This window comes from Sceloporus occidentalis, unplaced genomic scaffold (genome assembly GCF_023333645.1).
Source record: "Sceloporus occidentalis isolate IW3139 unplaced genomic scaffold, rSceOcc1.0.p SCAF_14, whole genome shotgun sequence".
NCBI classification, from domain to species: domain Eukaryota; kingdom Metazoa; phylum Chordata; class Lepidosauria; order Squamata; family Phrynosomatidae; genus Sceloporus; species Sceloporus occidentalis.
The window spans coordinates 2,842,986-2,864,467 of NW_028316994.1; the positions used below are offsets into that span (position 1 = coordinate 2,842,986).

Consider the following 21,482-nt stretch of genomic DNA (forward strand, 5'->3'; position numbering starts at 1 on the left):
AACAGGGTATCGTATCAGCTGGCAATTCTTTGAACAGTTCCCAGAGGTTTTAAGACACCAGGAGTCCTGGTTTAAAGATCCTGTTCCTGGATGTAGTTCAAGAAGGATGCCTGATCCATCTGCTCAGAAAGCTTTCCAGTCAAAATAAGGTTTAGAGCCAAACCAGTTGTCATGAAATTTATGACTCTCCCGGTGTTTTTTATTAGAGTTGAAAGAAGCTGTAGAATTTGTAAGTGGGAGGAAAGGAAAGCAGGGATGCAGTGCTGGGGTATCAATATGTCAGGAGGAGTGGAGAACCTTTGACCCTCCAGACACTGTGGTCTAAAATTCCCAACAACCCAAGCCAGCATAGCACAGTAGGAGACTGTGAAAATTATAGTCCAAAGCATCTGTATATTTTCTCCTGGAGAGGAGAGACAAATTGCAATTTGAGGAGCTATAGATCGAGAAATCATTGCAGAAGAAAACTATACTCCACCTTTCTTATTTTCTATGGCTCAGATCAGAGTTTGTCACTCAAACAGGGAGAGACAATCCAATCATAGATCACATCTACATTACGTCACAAGTGACTTTAAAATGGACTGAGACTAATTAAATGTTTTCAATTATGTGGGTTTTCTTTCTTTCTGGGAAGTGTGTTGCCTATTTAAGCTTCTTCCAAAGAAGGCTTTTTATCATGCAATCACCTTGTTGCAAGCACTGAATTTTACTGGGTGTTCAGGAAAAAACAGGTGAAATCTTATTTGGAGCTGACAAAGTGTAACTTTCCGTCAGCTTACTTACATTTAGGTCCACAAACATTCAGGAAGGTGAAGATGGTTCACTGGACAGTAGTTCATGGGAGTTTTCCAGTATATCACCATGTATTCCTGCAGCCAGTGGCTGTCTGGATGGGGTTGGAGCCGTGCCCAGTCCATCCAGCATCTATTTTACAGCTATGCAATATTTTGCAAGGAGGTACTGGATACCTCCTTGTGTGATGCCAGTAAAAATAGCCTGTAAAAGTACTTAGATTGGTCAGTTAATTTATTGGAAATCACCAAGAGGATTCCTGCTAATGTCTCCCATGTATAAACATCTCATGTTTTCCAATAATTTCTTTCATTTTTTTTCTCTTTCCATCACAACAAACCTGTTGAGAAAATATGAGAAAATAAAGAGACATTAGCACAATGCTTCTCGGCTTATAGAACCTAGAGCCCTGCAAGTGAAAGCTCCATAGGGTAAAGGAGAGGCAAAAGCTACAACACAGAATAAATAGATTCTATTACTGCCTTGACAGCCAGCATGGTTTGGTGGTTTGAACATTGGGTTATGACTCTGAAGACCAGGTTTCAAATCCCTGCTTGGCCATGGAAACCCACTAGTTGACTTTGGGCAAGTCACATTCTTGCAGTCTCAGAGAAGTCAAAGGCAAACTGCCTTTGAATAAATCTTGCCAAGAAAACTCCATAAGTTCACTTCAGGGTCATGCTAAGTCAGAAATGGCTTGAAGGCACACATTTCCATCCTTCCAAAGTCAGTTTGGATGGAGTTTGGGTGACTGGAACATCAGGATTTCTGAATTTTTCTTCTTCTTTAATGTACTGCTTATATATTATGTTGTTATATTTTGTTTATCATTTACTACCTCTGTATATGGGAATTAGCTGCCTCCAAACACAAACTTCTCTTGCCATAAATATTCTTGTCGGGTTGATTTCATGATGTGCCTTCAAAGTTTGCCAACAGTAGAGCAATTTAGAAATTTTATGATTTTGGACTGATGTAATGGGCTAAGACAGTCTGGCTGCATTTGGGGGCCCTCTCACTTATTTTGCTGAGGGGCCTTGGACATGTGTTCTAAAGTCATGTCCTGACAAGACAGCTCATTCCTGAATCACTAGCATGGTGTAAAGGGTGTATATACATGTAAACATATATTTATGTTCTTATTTATTGTTTGTAACACTTGCGACAGATTGTTTTTGTTTTTGCAACATACATGCAACTTCTTAGCAAAGTCCCACACATGTGGGCAATGGAGCCCCGTCTGGTACGTGGCTCCCACTCCCACACATTATTGTCTTTCTGTTTTCTTCTTGCACAATAAACTTCATGAACCTGAACACCAAGATGAAGCAAGATTCCTCTCTGACATGAGCTGAATCTGAGCTGAATCTTATCTGAGGTGACCTGAGGACATAGGAACGTGAGCCAGGCTGCTACTAGCTCACATTAGGTAACCATTTCAGATGGGGTGCAGGAAAACCTCTTTTGTTTCTAAATACACACACACACAAATGAGACATCTTTGTCACTGCCTTCACCAGATTCTTGGCATCCTGCACCCTCTTTCTTCTAAGCTATTCATCTTAAATTGCCGAACTATTCCTATTCAGATTTGAGTATGACAAGAGCCAATGAATGTAAACTGTTCAACAAAAACAAGCTAAATACAGGACCTTTCTGCCATTTTGTTCTTCTCCATCAAACTGCTCCACCAAGGACTACCAGATCTTAGGGCTTTCCTTGGAGTCTCAAGGCCTGGACCACCTTCTTCAGTTCTCATGGCAACCTCTGCAGGCAGAGCAATGCACTGGGACAACTATGAAATTAAAAATCAGTTTCAGATCACCTCCCTGAGTAGAAAGGTTTTGAGTTTCTCCTCTCCCAAAATGTTTCCCTCTCCCCAACACATATTTTTCCCAAGATGGCAGATGAGAGAAGGCCATCACAACAGGAAAGTCTGATTTTACACCACAGCTAGCATCCTGTCATTGACATACATAAGCACAAGTCCACCTTATGCTAGTGTTTGTGGGGGTATTATGAAGCTTGTATTCTCTTTCTCCTTCCACAACATCCAAAGCATACACATACTCAGACGTGGCCATCCTGTTGCTGGTGGGGAATGGAAGGGATCAGAGAAGTGTCTGGCTATTTTCCCATGGCCAAGTACAAACCGATGTCATCAATGGATGTCAGTAGAAGATGTCTTCATTCTGTGTCTGGTTATGGGTACATAGTGAAATGTTTCTTCTCACACTCTTCACCAGCAACAGAATGGCCATGGGGTGTGCAGTCATAGCACAATAGTGAGTACTGTGTGTAGCCAAGTGTTACAGAAATCTTATGTTACCCTCAACCATGTATGAATTCAGCTATTGATAGAGAAAATCTACGGTCAACATATATTGTGCAAATATGCATATATTCACTAGTTTACATAAATAGCACCATTTGGAGCACAATGCAAGAGCCCCATTTTTCCAATATGAGGGATAATTCAGGGGAGGCAGGGGAAGAGATGTAAAGCAGTTTTTGAAATGAAGAAGTCCTGCTCCTTTGTGGATAAAAATTCTTCATAGCCTTACCTCCAATGAGGCTGTGGGTCCATAAAACCCCATGTTGAGATGATTGTGATAATGATGACGACAATGATGATAGTGATGACAAAACATAGAACTTTCTGGAATTTTCCAAAATCTATCAGTTCAGAAAGAACTAGGCTTCTAAGATGTCAACTAGGATGTATGATAAAGCAGCAGAAGCCACTGCATTACCAATAATCTTCAGACCAATTTGTAATGGAAGGTACTAGAAAGAGTCTTTCGTTCCATAATGCATTATCTCCAACAGGTAAACATTTGACCATCCTACTACCCTTCTATGTCAGAAGGGTCCCAATGAAGCAGGTGACTGTCAGCAGAAGAAATAACTGGAAATTTTGATGGATTAGGCCAGAGGCAGAGGCAGAGGGTGTCACTTGGTAGTAGGTGATGTTCACGAGGCCAAATTGGGCTCTGGGGTGGTGTTTCTTTATCCAGTTCTCATAGTAGTTGACAAGAGTGTAGACACCTGGGCGGTTGGGCAGGGCACACATGTCACCCCAGCTCACAACACCTGCCACATACCAGGCACCACTGTCTTGGCAAACCAAGGGACCTCCAGAGTCACCCTAGGTTGAAAAATGAAAGTAGTGAGAGACCACAATATTCCAGGCCACATATTGCCTCCCTCCCGCCATCATTTTATTTATATCCTGCTTTTCAAGGCAGTTTACAAAAAAGCAGAAAAAAGAATAAAACACATATAGATAAAAAGACACAAAATTAAAATCAAAACATTATTAAGTAACAGAAATAAAGCAACAGAATTAAAACGTAGTCCTAATCTGTGTTATGCCCAGCTTCATCCAACCATCCAAGCACTGTAAAGATATCCCTCCTTGTACAAATCCATCTCCTTGGTTCCCTTTCATTTTCACCTGACAAAAAGTACATTGAAATCATGGGAATTTTTCTCTGACAATGTGTGGCTTGAAGATACACAACAAAAACAGCAGCAGCAGCACCAGCATGTGTCAGAACAATGTCAATAAACAGAAGAGAGGGAAGGTTTCCTCAAAACAGCACTCCAGTTCACGTCTTTCACTATAGCTGCTATGCATTGTGTAGTCCTATCAGCAGCAGTAGCAACATTTCTCGTTGGAGTTTCAGCAGCAAATGGCTGCCATTTCCTATCAATCCAAGCAGGCATATATACCCAAAGGATTCTATAATTTTATTATACATCATCCTGAAATCTATGGACATAGGGTAGATGTAAATATTTCAATATATAAACAGAAGCAGGTAAACAAAGTAAAGGTGTATCTTTGTTACTGGGAATGGACTCACGATAAGCTTTAGTTACCTTTTGTTACTCTGCCATTTCATACCCTCCAACATTTTATTGATGAAAGCCAGGACACATGTGGCCAAGCAACATTAAAAGTATAGTCAGGATGGTGAAAGTTATTAATGAGGAAGAATACACAAGATAGGAGACCTTGTAACAGTTTGCTTTTGTCTAAGTCTACTGGAAAGATTCTGCCTCTCCCTGCCCCTCCCCTCCCTGTTACTGAGTTGAGTTCAAATTAATTTTGCACCTTGAACTCAGTTTACAGTAATAAAAGTAAGCTGAGGATCAAGGGGGGAAATAGGAAAAGGAGGGAGAAACCAAGACATTTTAAATTGGGACAAAAGAAGATTGATTGGGACTTTCTGTCAAATTAAGACAGTTGGAAGGTATGGTTATGACCTATAAAACACTGCCTGGCTCAAGTCCTGGCTATTTGCTGAACTGTTTTAAGAGGTTTTTTTATCTTTCAAGTGGCATTTCATTTTTTTACTGAAATGTTAAATATTTTAGCAGTGTAAATGGTTTAATTCAATTTTAATGCTTCATCTTTGTATCTTTTTAACTGTATTGTTTTAAATTGTGAGCCATTTTCTATCCTCAGTTTTTGGGGGGCATGAGGAGGAGGAGGAGGATAAGGATGAGTAGTAGTAGTAGTAGTATTCCCAGGATTTCAGAAGATAAAGCATTACCCATCCCACAACTCCAGATTTCCCAGCAACTACCCTTCCATTAACCCAGCCTGAATATTCCCTGCATCATCAATAGTGTTTTACCCTGTAGACCAGCCTTTCCATCCTGGTGCCCTCCAAATGTATTGAACTACAACTCCCAAAACCCCACAGCCTCCTAGGAGAAAGACAGTTGACTCCTCACTTACCAAACAAGCGTCTTTCTTTCCTGTAGCGTATCCAGCACAGATCATATCATCCTGGATTTCTCGAGTACTGGGGCTAATACTTGTACCAATATGGTACAAGGCATCACAGTGCAGCGTGTCTATCAAAGGCAGCTTAATCTGTTGCAATGTTTTTGGACCACCAAGGGAAGCTTAAAGCAAAAATGACAGGAAAGAAAGAGTGGAAATAAGAAATCAAGCAATGTAGAATAAGCAGAATATTATAAGAGGAGGGATGCAAATTCTTCTCCTTCCACCTCACTAAGATCTCAGGGCCTGGCCACCCTGGTTCTCAGGGAGAGAGGGGAGTTTCAGGGAGAGAACACTGTCTTGAAAGGTATGTGTACTGTTTGTGCGTGTGTGTGTGTGTGTATGTGTAAGAAGTGTGTGAATATGGAATATATATATATATATATATATATATATATATATATATTCCTTATTTGTTATATTTGGTGTTTTTTATTTGAATGACATACATCTGTGCAAGTGTAGTTGCTGCTTATCATATCAAGCTAAATGACATAATGAGAGGCTGCCATCTGAGTAGCACCACTGTAATATCACATTCTGTTCTTTCAATGTTATGCAGCTGATTTTTCTGTGTATGCTTTATACCTAAGTCAAGTTCATAGCTAAATCAAGTTCTATGCTGCCAAACCTTCAGTTTGAGTGCAGATGTTCAGAGAAGCTCTTGCTAACCAAATCTGATTATAGCCCAAATTATTTTTTATTAATTTTATATTCTAACATTGTCATTGATATCCTTTCCTTCTCTATGGTATACAAAATTACTTTTCAGTTAAGCTACAGTACGTAATTACAGTACCAAAATAAAAGGTGTTAAAATTTTCCTTATATGGTCAGCCAAAAAGATTAAGGGCTGGACCAGCCAAAAAAGCCAGCTTCCCAGTGGTTTGGGAGCATGGCATATGCATGATGCACATCCCAAGCTAGCAGGAAGCCACTGTGAAGCTGGCCAGACATTTATACAGCAACAGTTTTACGGTGCTGCAGCAGTATGCCGTTTGGACACCACATACCATAGGAACACCGCAAAGCTGTGGTGGCAGTGGAAAAACTAGCTTTCTGCCACTTTCTTTTGCACCCACAAATAGCTGGATTGGGGCTGTGGTGCCCTGCTCCATGGCAGCCCCAATCCAGCGTTTTTAGGCAGCGTGTTTCACCCCTTACATTCCTTTGGGAGACTGATGTTATCTTGGGCCTTTTCCCTATATATTCAACAAAACACTTCCAATTCACCATGAAATTGTGTTTTTCTTTCTTTCTTTCCTTTGATTATTTGATTTTAGTTAATTTTTCAGTCAGAGCTAGTTGCAATATCATATCATACTATGTCGTCACACATAGTCCCTTTAACTGTTTCCAAAATCTTGTGATGACCAATCTGGCTCTACTAATAAACAACCAATTAAGGGTTTGTGATAAACCTTTGCATTATATTCTTGCAAAAGTCTAGAAGAGCCAGTTCTCGAGTCTGCTGATCAGTGATATTATTTATTACAGAAAAGACTACAGCTCAAAATTTAGACACTTCACTACAGTTTCACCATAAATGTTGGTAAGAGCCTGTGGTCTAATGGCTTACCTAACAACTTCTCCTCACCTCCATATACTGGGGCTCCCCATCCTGTCACCCAGCAAAAGGTGCCACCCCTAAACCGGACTGTAGCATCTGGGAGACAAGCTGGTAGGATACTTTCAGTGAAGCGGATCGGACGTTCCAACTGGGCTAGGGCTATATCACCACTGGTCCCATCCCCAGCATAGTCCTCATGTGCAATCACCCGGGAAACCTTCACCCACAGCGCATTCGGTTCTGGCTTCACAAGCTGGTAGTTTCCTAAATTTACTTGGTATTCAGAGAGTATTGCCTTGCTGTGGGAAGAAAAAAAACAAGAATCAAGACTTGGGAAGAGTGGTATAAACATATATTGTAGGAGATCCTGTACAGATGGATTGATTCAATCTAAGAGGCCACAGGCCTGAGTTCACAAAACCTGATGACCAGGGTTCATGGGGGTTTCTCACTCATGTCACTGCTGTATATCAAAGCCTACTTGATGACAAATAATAACAATGGCAACAAGGTCTGAATGTGCAATACAGTCATTTCCTCAATATTACACAGTATGGTGTGCTCCCTGTTCAGCTATTCTAGTCCATTCCATTCTTCCAGAAACTTGGTTTTCCAGCTGTTTCACCCTGATTATTCCTCTCCAAGGTATAACAACATTTTTTTAAATAATTACTCAGTTTGTAGGGAAGGAGCTCTAATATGCTTTGGGGGACAGAGTAGTCCTCCCCAGGCTCTCTATAGCTAGCTAGAACCCTTCCTCTGAAGGTTGTTGTTTTTTCAAAAAAAAATCAGCCATTTTTCTTCTTCTCTCAGATACTTATTTGAGGATCCTTCTCTTCATGACTTACCTTGGGAAACAATGGGCTGCAGTCAGAACCCATTCGGCACTGATGAGGGTCCCCCCACAGGCATGCTTCCCCCTGTATTGGAGGCTCACTTGCCACGGCCAGGCACCTCGCGAGGCATCCTCTCCCCCAACGATACGGTTTTTGCTCTTTGTTTTCACCTGGCCACAAGCTGACAAAAAAGGTATGTGTGTAAGGGAAGGAACAAGATCATAGAATTTCCCAGAACACCAAAGATCTGTCCTGCAATTTCATGGTTTTTCTTCTTTGCTAGGAAGGAGTAACTTTGCCATATGAAGAGAATTATTATTGTTATTGTCTATTAGGAGGAGGAGGAAAAACAGTAATAATAACATCCTGCCTTTTGCCCAGATCAGGACTCAAGGCAGCTTACTACAGTTAAAACAAACATGTTTAAATTTCATGCCACACAAAAATTAAAAAGCAATTAAATGATCAAAATATGAAATTAAAACCCAGTTAAAATGAAAATCTTTAAAAAAAAAACAAATAAAGATACATGCACATTATACTTGGCCTATTTCCCTTAAAATTAAAATCAACTCTTGAAGTCCTGCTGGAAACAAAAGATCTTCACCTGGATGCAGAAAACAGTAAGAACTGCTTAAAAGCCCACCTCTTGCTCTTCGTCATTATTCCAAACAATGGTGAAGGAGGTGCCAAAGACAGGAGCTTGTGCCTTTTGCTCCCTTTTCTTGCCCACCAGACTCCAGAGTGCATCTATCATGTAGAAATAACGGACTTTGATACCACTGTAAATGCTGTAACTCCATCCTATGGAACCCCGGGATTTATAGTTTTAAAAGGTCTTTAGCCATCTCTGCCAAAGAATGCTGGTGTCTCACAAAACTAAAAATCCCAGGATTCTGTAGAATGGAACTATGGCAGTTAAAGTGGTCTCAAACTGCATTAATTCCAAAATGTAGATGCACCCTGGGTGATAGACTATGCAAGCTACCACATGAAGTCAGCAGTGGCTAGCTAGTGGCTCCCATGTTCATGAAGCTATGAATCCACTATAGATCTTAGGAGCTATCCACTGTGGTGAACCTATATCAGGGGGCAGAATTCAGCATCATGGACAACTCCATTAAACTTTAAATTAAAACCCAGAGTACATTCATCTCACCAAAGCATGGAACCTACCAGCCACCACTACTTGGCAGACCAGGCATGGGAGAGAGAACTGCATGTGTCATGAACTATCTATCTACTTAACCATTCACACAAACATAGAAATGACCCATTTTTCTATGGAGGGGGGGGGGGGGACTGGAGCAACCAGCACTATATGAGCATTTTTCTCCTATATTTAAGTGGGGAAATACAGCACCACTGATCAATCATGTACATGAGTGATTGTTATCATGTCTATGCATTTTAATGTAATTTTCTAGATAAGGCAAGGCTGTATTTCCCAGTATGAAAGGTCATATTTCTCTATATGAAAGACCATATCTCCCTGCATGAGTTTTAAGATCTTCAGGAGAGGCTGCTGGCAGGCAAAACCCTCTTTACTTAGGCAGGCCTGTGGCTATCTTAACTCATTGTTGCAGGAGAATCTTTTAATGGGGTGTGGTATATTTGTATTTTTCTACTATGTTTTAAAACAGTTTTCAAGCATTTAATTTTAACTCAGTGCTTGTTTATTTAAATGTTTCTCAACTTTTGTATTAACATGATTTTATCTGTACATTGTTTTAATTTGTTTCAGGCTTCTTTTGGTTCCATGCCAGGAGAAAGGCAGGAAAGAAACTAATTCATTAAGAGGATAAATCATGCATGCAAATCATGCAGGATGGTTATAACATGGATTATAAACAGTGTGCTGGAACAAGGATCTGTGGACAGGAGGACTCTCCTTGTAGAAGGTCCCATTGCCTCAAGTGAAGGTGTACCTTCCTCCTACACACATCACAGTTCACCCTGTTCAAGAGGTTTTCTGACCCTCTGTGTTACATTTTGAGGGGACTAGAAGGGCTGCCATTTAGAGAAGGACATGAGAAGTCCACTTTTGCCAGCAAGGCTGCATGCTCCTCTCTCTGGATCTAATCCAGTAAGAATACAATATTGAACTACAGAGTAAATATAGGGAGAAACTGAGAACATGTACCAGGTCAATTCCTACTGATCTGCAAGACCTGGCTACGAAAAAACACCAAGCCTTTTGAACTCTCCCACTCTCTGATCTGGGAAATACCCATTTGCAATTTGCTTGCAAACAACTTGGTGCTTCAGTTTGGTGCAGAGATGCTAAATTCAAGGATTTGCTAAGGCTGGGGAAATCTGTCAATGTTACTTTCTTCTGCATTTGATTTTTTTTTTCACCCTTAAGCTAGTGGTTGCTAATGCACTGAGAGGTGATAAATCATTTTAATAAATAATAAATGAGTTATTTTCCCTTCCAAATAATAACTATTAAGTTTGCAAATGTTGATACCTTTTTTTAAAAAAAAAAAAAGCACTAAAAATGAGATTTTCCCCTATCTATACCAGCCAAATTCAATAAACCCAACTATCCATGGCATGGAGAATACCATGTTATGCCTTGCTCATAGGGGTTAAAAATAAGGAACCTCTCAAGGGGAAAGAAACCCCAGCAATCTTAATTCAGGAGCACAAATATGATTCAATAAATTGGGCTTCAAACCCAGATTTTAAGAGTTAACACTCTGAATCCACTCTGAATCCAGAGCCTTGGTGGATAAATCTATTAATATTATTCACCCACATTCATTTTTCAATTTTTTCCCAACCTGAATATTTTATATTTGGACTCAAAATTCTTCTCAAGAAAGAAGAAAAGTTCTCATCCGTCCCTAGAAGGTGCTGCTGTGCCAGTTTGGATGAGTGGCTGAGAAATAGTGGATATTGGTGGCTTCCATCAGTAAGATGGTGAATCCATTTTGAATTTTAGCCTAAACATGAAAAGAACTAGCCAATATGCTGAACCTAATTAAGTGACTGGGTTCAACAGCATTTAAAGCTCAGACTAAGATTCAGAATGCATTCATTGCCTGAGTGATGTGGAAACAACAGCAACCACCAGAAATGAAAGCATTGCTCAACATTAGTGGTCTTCTGCTATCTGAAGCTGACAGCTGTTGGGGGGAAAGGACTAGAAGAGTTTTCCAGTGTCTTTCCTGTGATTTCAGGGCCGGGGTCCAATGGATTAGCCTCAACCTGGGAAAACCACCTTTGTGATCATGGTGTCTCCCCTGCCAGGTAAGCAAGCCACCTTCTGGGTTGTGATGTGGCTAAACAAGTTTACTTACTTGTCTGTGTGCCCTTCTTTGTATCTCCTAGAAAGAAATAGGGAGAAAAGAGAGAGAAACAAAAGATATCATTAGTCTGTAGTTAAGAGAAAACCATTTTAAAAAAACTGAATCAAGACCTGGGACAAAGAAATAAATAAGTTTATGTCATAATTGTAGTAAATGACTTGATTTGATTAAGGAATTTTGAATCTGCTTGAGTTTATCAACTGTTGAATTGTTCAAAAGTCAAACAGCCTATTACCAATGGGCATATGTATCCTTTTTAGGTCCCTTCTTTTCACACTCAGGCCTGTATCCATCCTAACCAGATTTAAAATGTGTTGTGCAGAAGTGGTAGTTAAGCAGAGTGTGCAGAACCTCCATAGTTATTTTCCTCCAACAGGAATTTCAGATCCAAGACTGAGTGGTGGTGAGAGGGAAAGGACCCTGAAGTATGTATTGGCAGGAGAGGCTGCCACCACACTGCTTTAACTGTCGTGGCTGCATCCTATGGAATCCCGAGGTTCGTAATTAGTTATGACATCAGAGCTCTCTGACAGAGAAAGCTAAATACCTCACAAAACTACAAATCCCAGAATTCCAAAGCACTGAGTTATGGAAGTGAAACTGGTGTCAAACTGCATTCATTCTGCAGTGTAGATGCAGCCTGAGAGAGATCAACAGTTTCAGAGCCTTCAACCTGCATTTGTTTTAGGCTTAAAACTGCATGCCTGTCCTGTGTTTGAGTCAATCCAGCATTTCAAAGGGCATGGACAACACATAGCCCAAACACGCCACCCTCACAACCCAGATTTGTGTCTTCATACCCCCTTCCCCTGCTTGCATTTGTCCTGGGAAATTTTGGGTAGGAAAAAAGTGCAAAACCTGGATAACAATCCACAGCCCCTTCCAAATGGGAGTTCTATGACCTATTGGCCTTTTGTTTGCCCCATCTAGAGTAGATCCATAGAATCTATAGGATTTACATAAGTACTTACTTACTATTCAGCTGTTGATTCAATAGGTCAAATCTAGCTGGAATTAGCAATTGAATTTATACCAAAGGCTACTCAGTTTTTAAAACAGTAGGAGCCAGTTTAAGCATATACTGGTGCTTTTTTAATAACTTCACATGTAAGGAAGGATATTTTGTTGTTGTACATCTTTGTGACTATAAAGAGATTTTGGACCCTGCCCCTATAAAAAACAATAACAGATACTTTAAAATGCCTGGGAAGAATTCCTGGGGCCAGGCAAAGTAATGTTTCCCTCATCTGGTATTTTATGAAGAGATGAGATACTTTATGAAGGGGCTTTCATGTGCATGTTCATGCACATAGAATAGTTATACACAAGGTGAAACCATGGCCTAATCACAAGGAAGAGCTCTACAATGGTACATAAATGCACTGATTATATGTATAGATGACGGGAGATATTGACATGATACACGGACAGAAGTATGGCATGCCTGTGGCACACATCAATATCAGGAGTGGGGCTACATCAGATTTTCTTTCACCAGGAAGGGGAGCTGTCAAAATCCTCCACCCACAACATGGAGCATCACTTAATTTTCTTATAAGCAGGACTTTCAAAGTGGTTGATCCCAGAATCCAGAACACCCTTCTGAGAGAGAGCCCATGGTCCCATCATCAACAGACGGAGGCCTTACTATATTATTATTATTATTATTATTATTATTATTACAAAGAGCTATCAAAAATCTGTTTTTAAGGAAAAGGCTTTTCATAGTGTGCTCATCTGCATTTAAAATAATCTCACTGGAAGTGTTTTAAATTGTGATTCGTCTTTTATATGAATTACATGTTAAAATACTTTCTTGTATGTTCTTTCCTATGTTTGGCCTTTTTAACTTTTCTATTTTAATTTTATATATATATATAAAAAGCTTGACTAAAGGAGATATAAAAGAGGACAAGGAGGAGGAGAGGTGATGGATGATCTGAGGCAGATAATCTCCCCACAAAAAGGGTCTCCTTGCCCACGTTGGTTTTTCTCAACCCCATCAATACAGTATGAGTAGTGTTAAGAAAATCACTGAAAAACCTGAACATTTCTTCAGCAATTATGCTGAAGATAAAGGTACATATTTGTTGTAGAATTCAAAACACGGTGTTTTTTCTTCCTACACTTTCTGATTGAGAGATACTCAATGCTTTGAGCTTCATTTTCCAGGACACCTGAGTGAAGCATGAAAAAAGTGATTTCAGAGGCAAAGTTGGAGAACCGGATGGTTAAGTATAAACAGTATCCAGGAAGATAAACTAAACCAAATATTAACTCCCAGGGGAGTGGGGTGGGGGGTAGAGTGAGGGCTAGATTTGGGTGGCATGAGGCTCAGGGAGCATTCGTCATTGGCTTTCTAGCCAATGTCAGCACCAACCTGGAATATCCTGGCCCTGGAGCTGCTTGGCATGCACATCCTGCTGAGCCACCTGATGCATCCACCACTGCCATGTTTTGCTTTGCTCTGAGGTCAGAATAAGCACCCAGTCATGAACACATGGTTGGGCCCCTCATTCTGCCAATAACAATCTTGGTATAGCAGTGTCCTATAAAAATAATGAACATATAACAACAAGCTATATGCAGTACAGCTCTGTAATCATGCAACTAGTATATAGCTTGTTGTTATATGATCGTTATTTCTACAAACCACTGCTATACCAGGACTGTTTTTTGTAGTTGCTGTGTGCCTTCAAGTCATTTCCAATTTATGGCAACCCTAAGGTGAACCTATCATGGGGTTTTCTTGGCAAGATTTGCTCAGAGGAGATTTGCCATTGCCTTCCCCTGAGGCTGAGAGAGTGTGACTTGCCAGAGGTCACCCAGTGGGTTTCATGGCCAAGCTGGGAATCAAACTCTGGTCTCCAGAGTCATAGTCCAACATGCAAACCACTATGCCACACTGGCTCTCAGAGTGGTATTGTATATCTTATTGTTATATGATCGTTATTTCTAAAGACTACTGTTAGTGTATCAATTGTCTGGTTGCCTTGTTATTGTTTTTGAATTGCCACTTATTCTGAGCTCAGAGCAAAGAAATGGTGGCAGTGGCAGACATGCAGCATAGCTCAGCAGGATGTGTTTCAAACAGCTGCCCAGCATCAGAACAGAGGGCTCCAGATCTTCCAGGAAGATCCAGAGCAAAGGTTGATTTATCTGAATGTTAAGAGGAGTATACCCTGGTTCTGATGTTGAATGAGCCAGGGTTTGGAGGGTGCATGATCTGGTCTCCCCACTGAGAGATCAGGGGGAGGTGGTTTTATTTGGCCCTGCAGACAGGACCATAGTCTACTAAGTACTCAAAAGATGGAAAATTACGAGCAAGTTATGTTCTGTTCTAAAGCCCATTGGGGTTTTTGCTTTTTTCCCCCTAAATTTTCAAGAATATGCACAGCATCAGTGCCCACCCAACAACAACAACAATGCAGAACATGTCTGAGCACTCCAGATTGAAGAAATGGGTGGACATTTATTGTCCTATAAAAAAAGGTAAAAAATTATTCATACAAGTTGTGCATCCACATTGTAAAATTATCTGCAAATACATTTTAAAGCAATTCATAGGTTCTAGGAAGTTGGCTTACATCTACATCAGACCATTCTTCCATCTAGTTAAGCAATGTAATCCCATCCTTTGCTGGGATGAGATACCTTGATTCTCCAGATGTTGTTGGGATACATCTCCCATCATCCTCAACCGATTCTTCCTGGGACAGTGGGAGTGAAATACAACATCTAAGGGATACCAGTTTGACTCCTTCTCTACTGATAGCAGCTATTCAGGATTTTAGGCAGGAGTCTTTCCCAATCTTGGGTGGACTCTTTCGCCACAAAAAAGAGGAAAATGGAACAGCAGGCCCACCCAAGTCCAGGTACAAGTATCCAAAGCAAGCCATGTGATTTTGACAACATGAGGCAGAATATTTTCAAAACATCTTTGGATTAATTACTGAAAAGAAAAGTACCTAGGCTCACTCTTGTGTAGAATTAAGATGCTCTGAATGAGGGACTTTTTCACACTATATAGATACAGTGATATGATTCCCCTTTGATAGACATGGTTCCATCTTATGGGATTCTGAGATTGGCAGTCAAGGGAGAGATACAGGATGGGAGACACCTGGCTAAACAACAGTTCAGGATCTAGGAGTCTTAGACCACAAACTGAATGTAAGTCAGCAATGTGATGTGGCAGCCAAGAAAGCCAATGAGAGCCTTCTTGATTGAATCAACAGAAATATAGTGCCTATCAAGGGGATTGATAGTAGCACTGTATTCTGCATTGGTCAGGCCTCACCTGGAATAATGTGTCCAGTTCTGGTCACCTCAATTCAAGAAGGCTGTTGAGAAGCTGGAGCATGTCCAGAGGACGGTGACCAAAATGGTGAAAGGTCTGGAAGCCATGCCCTATGAGAAGCAGCTTAGGGGGCTGGTAATGTTTAGCCTGTTGAAAAGAAGGTTAAGAGGGGACATAATAGTCCTGTTTAAATACTGAAAGGGATGTCATAGCGAAGAGGGAAAAGGCTTGTTTTTCATGGCTCCAGCGACTAGGATTCAATGGATTCAAATTGTAGGAAAAGAGATTCCACCTAAATCTCAGAAGGAACTTCCTGACCATAAAGTTTTTAAACAGAGGCTGAGTGGCCATCTGTTGGGGGTGTGTTGATTGTGTATTCCTGCATGGTAGGAGGTTGCGCTTGATGGCCCCTGTGGTTTCTTCCAACTCTATGATTCTATGATTCTAAATATGGGGGCAGACAGGTGACACTCAATACACTGCAGTTGAGCTGAGTTTGGCCCTGTAACCCATAACATTTCCCACTCTTGGTGACAGAAGCTATCTGTTTGATTGTGGCAGAGAAAGGGGATGCTAAATGAATTGTCACACATTTTGTGTCCCTTGCCTTTTTTCCAGCCCAGGAAAGTTTGGGAGCTACTTGTGGATTCCAAACTGCACCTTTGTATGGCTACAGCTTAGAACACACAATGGAAAAAGAACTTACTGATAACATGCATACCTGTGACATACTAAAGGTCTGCTCTTGTGAGATTTTGGTTCAAATTAATTGCACTCTTCTTATCTGAGACATTCTTTTCACAAACAGCAGGTGCATTATCTCCCAACGGAATTGCAGTTATGCCTAAACCTACAATTAAACATTGGGGGCGGGGGCTCTAATCTGCCTGCTATGTATAGTCTTCATGTTCTCTCCAAAGCCTGTCTTCATTTGATTCAAGAGCCAAAAAGGCAATGATTGTTTTGGTTAAAGATATTCTAGAAAAACATAATGGGTGGATCCTAATTTTGTTATATTTAGGTAAGATAGTTGAAATCTGTGGGTCTTAAGTTAGTCATGACTGTGTTAGAGTTGGGAATCATGTGGCCCTCCTAATGTTGTTGGGCTACAACTCCCAGCATTCATCATCATTTACAATGCTGGGAATTGCAGTTCAACACAATCTAGAGGGCCACATGATTTCCACGTCTGACTGACTTAGCCATGACTAACATAAGTGCCATTCGTATCACTGAGTCTCCTTCAAGTATGACTAAGTCTGGATAACTGGATTTATCCCAGTTATCTATAATACAAGAGTCCATATGTTTCCCTTCCCCAGACATAAAATTCACAGACATATTAGGGTTGCACCAGCAACACATAGTTCATATAGGGAGGCTTCATCCCACCACTATGAGCTGTGTGGAGCCCTCCCCTGCTTTGACCAATGGTAGAGATCATGGAGGGAAGTGGCCTATTTCCATCATGCATTGGCTTATCCCCCCACCTAGGGTCTGGGGAAAAGGCTACTACAGTTGTCTCTCAATAGTTTCTACCACTGACACCAGAGCATGGTGCCACAACTACCACTCACAGAATTCCATAGCCTTGAACCGTGGCAGTTAAAGTGGTGTCAAACACATTATTTCTGCAGTGTGAATGTAGCAATAGTTTTAGGGCTGTAGGAAGCTGTCTGATAGTATTCCCAGCTCTCCAGATAAGGGTATAGATTGCCAAAATGAAAAGGGAAGAGGGCTTCTGTACCTTTAATGCAGTGGTTCTCAACCTTCCTAATGCCGCAACCCTTTCATACAGTTCCTCATATTGTGGTGACCCCCAACCATGCAATTATTTTCATTGCTACATGCAAATATGTGTTTTCCGATGGTCTTAGGCAACCCCTGTGAAAGGGTCGTTCGACCCCCAAAGGGGTCCCGACCCAGAGGTTGGGAACCACTGCTTTAATGGTTGCATAGAAGACAGAAACTCAGCAGTTGTTGCACGCTACCTGGTTGCTGAAATTCCCTCTTCTACACAACCATTAAAAGTACAGGAACTGTGTCCAGTTGTCCACATGGTAGCCCTACTTACTAAGGCATGAGCCTCAGCAGGCACTCAGTATGGATTAATCCTGATGCCAGCAGTGCTTGTAACACTCATGTTATACAAGACTCAAGAGTCGCCTGTTGTTGTTGTTGAGTGCCTTCAAATTGTTTCTGACTTATGGGAACCTATCATGGAGTTTTCATGGCAAGATTTGTTCAGAGGAGGTTTGTCATTGCCTTTCCCTGAGGCTGATAGCATGTGACTTGTATCTCAGTTTTCAGCTGTGAAATGTTGGAGGATATGTGAGAGTCTTATTTTCAATAGGTTTGTTTGATTCTATTATTCTGGGGACCAGGGTTCGAATCCCAGATCAGCCATGGAAACCCACTGGGTGACCTTGGGCAAGTCACACACTCTCAGCCTCAGAGGATGGCAATGGCAATCCCCCTCTGAAGAAACTTGAGAAGAAAACCCTGTGATAGGTTTGCCTTAGGGTCTCCGTAAGTCAGAAACAACTTGAAGGCACATAGCAACAAGATCCCCTTTTCAAGCCATTCAGATTTATGACTTTAACACAAATCCTATTGTTAGTCCTACATTAGTGTGATTGATCTACATATTGTTTGCTTGTCACACAACAATTGGTTCAAATAATCTACTCTAATTGGGACTAACTGGTAGGTTTCAGTCTTTTAACTACATTTTGTGGTAGGGAATTACCCAACTTAAGTACATATTATGTAAAGGACTTCGGTTTTGTCTGTCTTGAATCTCCCACAATTACTAGACTTTAGGCCCTAGTATTCTGTGAGAGGGACAAAATCTGTTCACCCATTACACTGTATCACTTCAAACCACAAGTTGGTGCTTATGGGACAAAATGTTCCTCCACACATTCCTTCCAGCAAAGAAAATGCCACCTCCAGATCCTCTGTTTGTTGAAAAATAGTGCACTGGGAAGACATCAAAGATATAACTTTGCCCAGTAATGAGCTCATTCCATATGCAAGGACATTTTGGTACAATCGTGAACTCCAGCTTCCAGTTCGAAGGGGTACAGTCCAGAAGCAATCTGATCAATTTCTCTGCTCCACTTCCCAGATCAAGTGTGGAAAGCCCATGGGCCGAAAATTCTCCAGATGTCACTGGACTCCAACATCCATCATCCCTGACCAAAAGCCCACAATGTCTGAGGCTGATGGGAGTCCCAATCCAACAGCATTGAGAGGCTCACAAATTCTACACATTGGCCAAGGGCTGAAAAAGTCAATGGGCTTCAATAGTGTTGTTTTTGAGAGAAACTGTGTCAGATGAAAGAGTGTGTGGCAGTGGGTGGATATTCAGTATCTTTTTTTTTCAGTAGCTTAACTTGCAGAATCAAACACCTGTATTTACAGGGAAGGTCTTAGTATGGACCCATCAGGTGAAAGAAGATTAATCTGAGTAAGTGACCTGAACAGAATACATCTTTGAACAGTGATTTCCACAGGAGTTGGGTGTGTTTAGCTCATGGGCGGAAAGCAACCAGGCAGAATCACAAACATACTACTTGATGACCTCTGGTCACTGATCCCAACCTACTTCTCATGGCCTAAGGGCAAACTAGTTGCAATACAGGAGATCTACGTCACACCCCTAGTAAGCTGTTCTCAGCAGCCCAACTGCATTCCTCAGATAGAATACCCCCCAGGGTTCTACATTTCACCATTCATGTACAGTAACATTATTGGAGGGGAGTAGGTTAAAGTTGGCTCCCCCATTGATTACATCCTGCCCAAAAAACAGGTAGATCTGCTGCCCCCACTTGAAATAGCAGTTGGGCAGAGCTTTAAGCCTGTTTCTCCCAGGGGAAGTGTGGTGGGGGAGACTCTTCACCCTTATTTTAAAAAATTTAACATCAACTACCTAACCTCCCCATCCCACCACATTTCCACAGAAGCCCAATGACCCACATAAAAGTGAAGGGCTACACAACCTTGCCCTGAAAGTTAAAAGCGGCCAAGGTATGTAGTGACTGAGTGGCTGAGATGGAAAGTGTCAGAGGGGGATTTTGTTTGTTTTTGGTTTTAGCATACAGCTCGCCAACGTCTTATGCGGGCTTGTCATATGTGGACTCAAGGTCATGCAGACTGCGATCCCTAATATACTGAATGGGGGACGTGCTTGTGGCATGCGCCATGCCACGTGCCATGGGGGTGTGCCCCATTCATTTGAATGGGGCTTGATCATAGGCAGAATTTGCCTTACGCGGAGGGGTCTGGAACGGATCCCCCATGTAAGGCGAGGTTGCACTGTATTAGTATATTATTTTAGTATTTCAATATTTTATAGTGTGATGTTTTATCATTTGCTCTGTGTGCACCCTAAGCTTACATGGGGGATCTGTTCCATGTAAGGCAAATTCTGCCTATGATTAAGCCCCATTCAAATTATTATTATTATTATTATTATTATTATTATTATTATTATTGGTCTGCTGGAAAAGTAGAAACTTCCAGTAGCAACAGAATGCTTCATAGGAGATAACCTGACTGCCCTGGGTAGGAAGTTTTTCATGCTGAAGGCCTGTTCATGCACAGACATTCACTTTCTTGGGACACATGCATGCATCAAATTGCGCAAAATAATTTCTGGCAAGAAAGAAATCAGAGGGAGAATCCACCCAACCAAATAGTTTTCCCTGCCTCTTGCTCTAACTTTGGCCAACTCGAACAGTCACAAAATGGTCAGTTGGCAGACCTCTGATGTACACTGCACTCCATTCAACTTCAGAAAAGTCTGCTGCCAACCCCCAGCCCCAACCTGCATCAGACATCCTGACTTCTAAATCCCATTCTCCACAGCTAGGAACTAAAGCTGGGAATCACCTTTTTTCCCACATGCACAGGAATGGATGTATATGTTCGCATCCCAGAGCAAAGCTTGCAAGAGTTCTTTTTTGTAGACTACAATTTCCAGAACATCCCAGCCATCATGTCCCAACAAAGGAACTTTTATGAGCTCTGTTCCAAAATAACCAAGTATATACAGATTCTTAAATCCTTGGTCACACAGACAGCAAAGAAAAGCCCATGCAGGAGCAGGAAACAGTGAGGACACTTTCTTAGACCCCTTTAATTGCCATCCTATAATGACAGAAAAGGGTAACTCATCTATGGTGAATTAACATAAATAGTCATATATCTTCCCAATATCTTTCCACAGCTGGTAGCAGAACCACCCATCTTGCTTTAACCATTAGATTCTGCTCCCAAGATGGTCAACATCCTTCCAAAACATGTAGAATACAATTGTGGAAGGAAGACATGTCCATAAAATGCAGCCTTATGGAACTGGTTGTATTTTTAAATAGTGACGTTGGTGATTGTGGGAAAGGGGAGAGATAATCCACATAGTCTAAGCCAAAATGCCCTACTGCCACTTCATTGAACGTGACATTAAAACTTGTCTCTTCTAGAAGAGCCCAAGAGGTAAGGTTCCTATGCTCATTGCTTGGGAATCATTACCTTCATTGCTTTAATGCAGAGGGGCAGGATCTTAAAACAAAAAGGCACACAAAAATATAACCCAACACTACACACATACACACACAAACACAGAGTGCTACTTACCCTGTATCAAGGGAAGCATGGAGATGTACAAGAAGGTAGAGAGGGTGATTCTCATACTGCCAAGACTGCCTCTGCTTCACCTCCCAAGGAAGCAGGGCAATCTGAAACTGGTAACCCTCCAGGTTTGCTTCTTCCAGTGCCTAAGAGTACACTGAGCATGCAGCTACTTCCTGGCAGCCCCTTGGGAGAATGTGGACCAACCTGTCTGTCCACCCAGGCCACTTTCTGT

General features: G+C 41.3%; 1 protein-coding gene across 2 annotated transcripts; it reads right to left on the reverse strand.

Annotated features, from left to right (window-relative positions):
- Window positions 1-1,056: 1,056 nt before the first annotated feature.
- Window positions 1,057-21,382, reverse strand: LOC149303547 (serine protease 27-like). 2 transcript variants are annotated; one of them, XR_016271948.1, is made up of 7 exons: window positions 21,254-21,382; window positions 11,305-11,331; window positions 8,012-8,180; window positions 7,191-7,462; window positions 5,546-5,715; window positions 2,448-3,943; window positions 1,057-1,135 (listed from the first exon to the last, which is right to left on the reverse strand). XR_016271948.1 is itself a non-coding variant. In XM_089479823.1 (6 exons), exons 1-6 carry the CDS (start codon window positions 21,306-21,308, stop codon window positions 3,653-3,655), a joined length of 984 nt encoding a protein of 327 aa, XP_089335949.1. In that variant the 5' UTR covers window positions 21,309-21,382; the 3' UTR covers window positions 1,940-3,652. The 2 variants fall into 2 exon arrangements, 1 of the variants encoding a protein (XP_089335949.1); XM_089479823.1 differs by lacking the exon at window positions 1,057-1,135 and having other exon boundaries at window positions 1,940-3,943.
- Window positions 21,383-21,482: the final 100 nt, after the last annotated feature.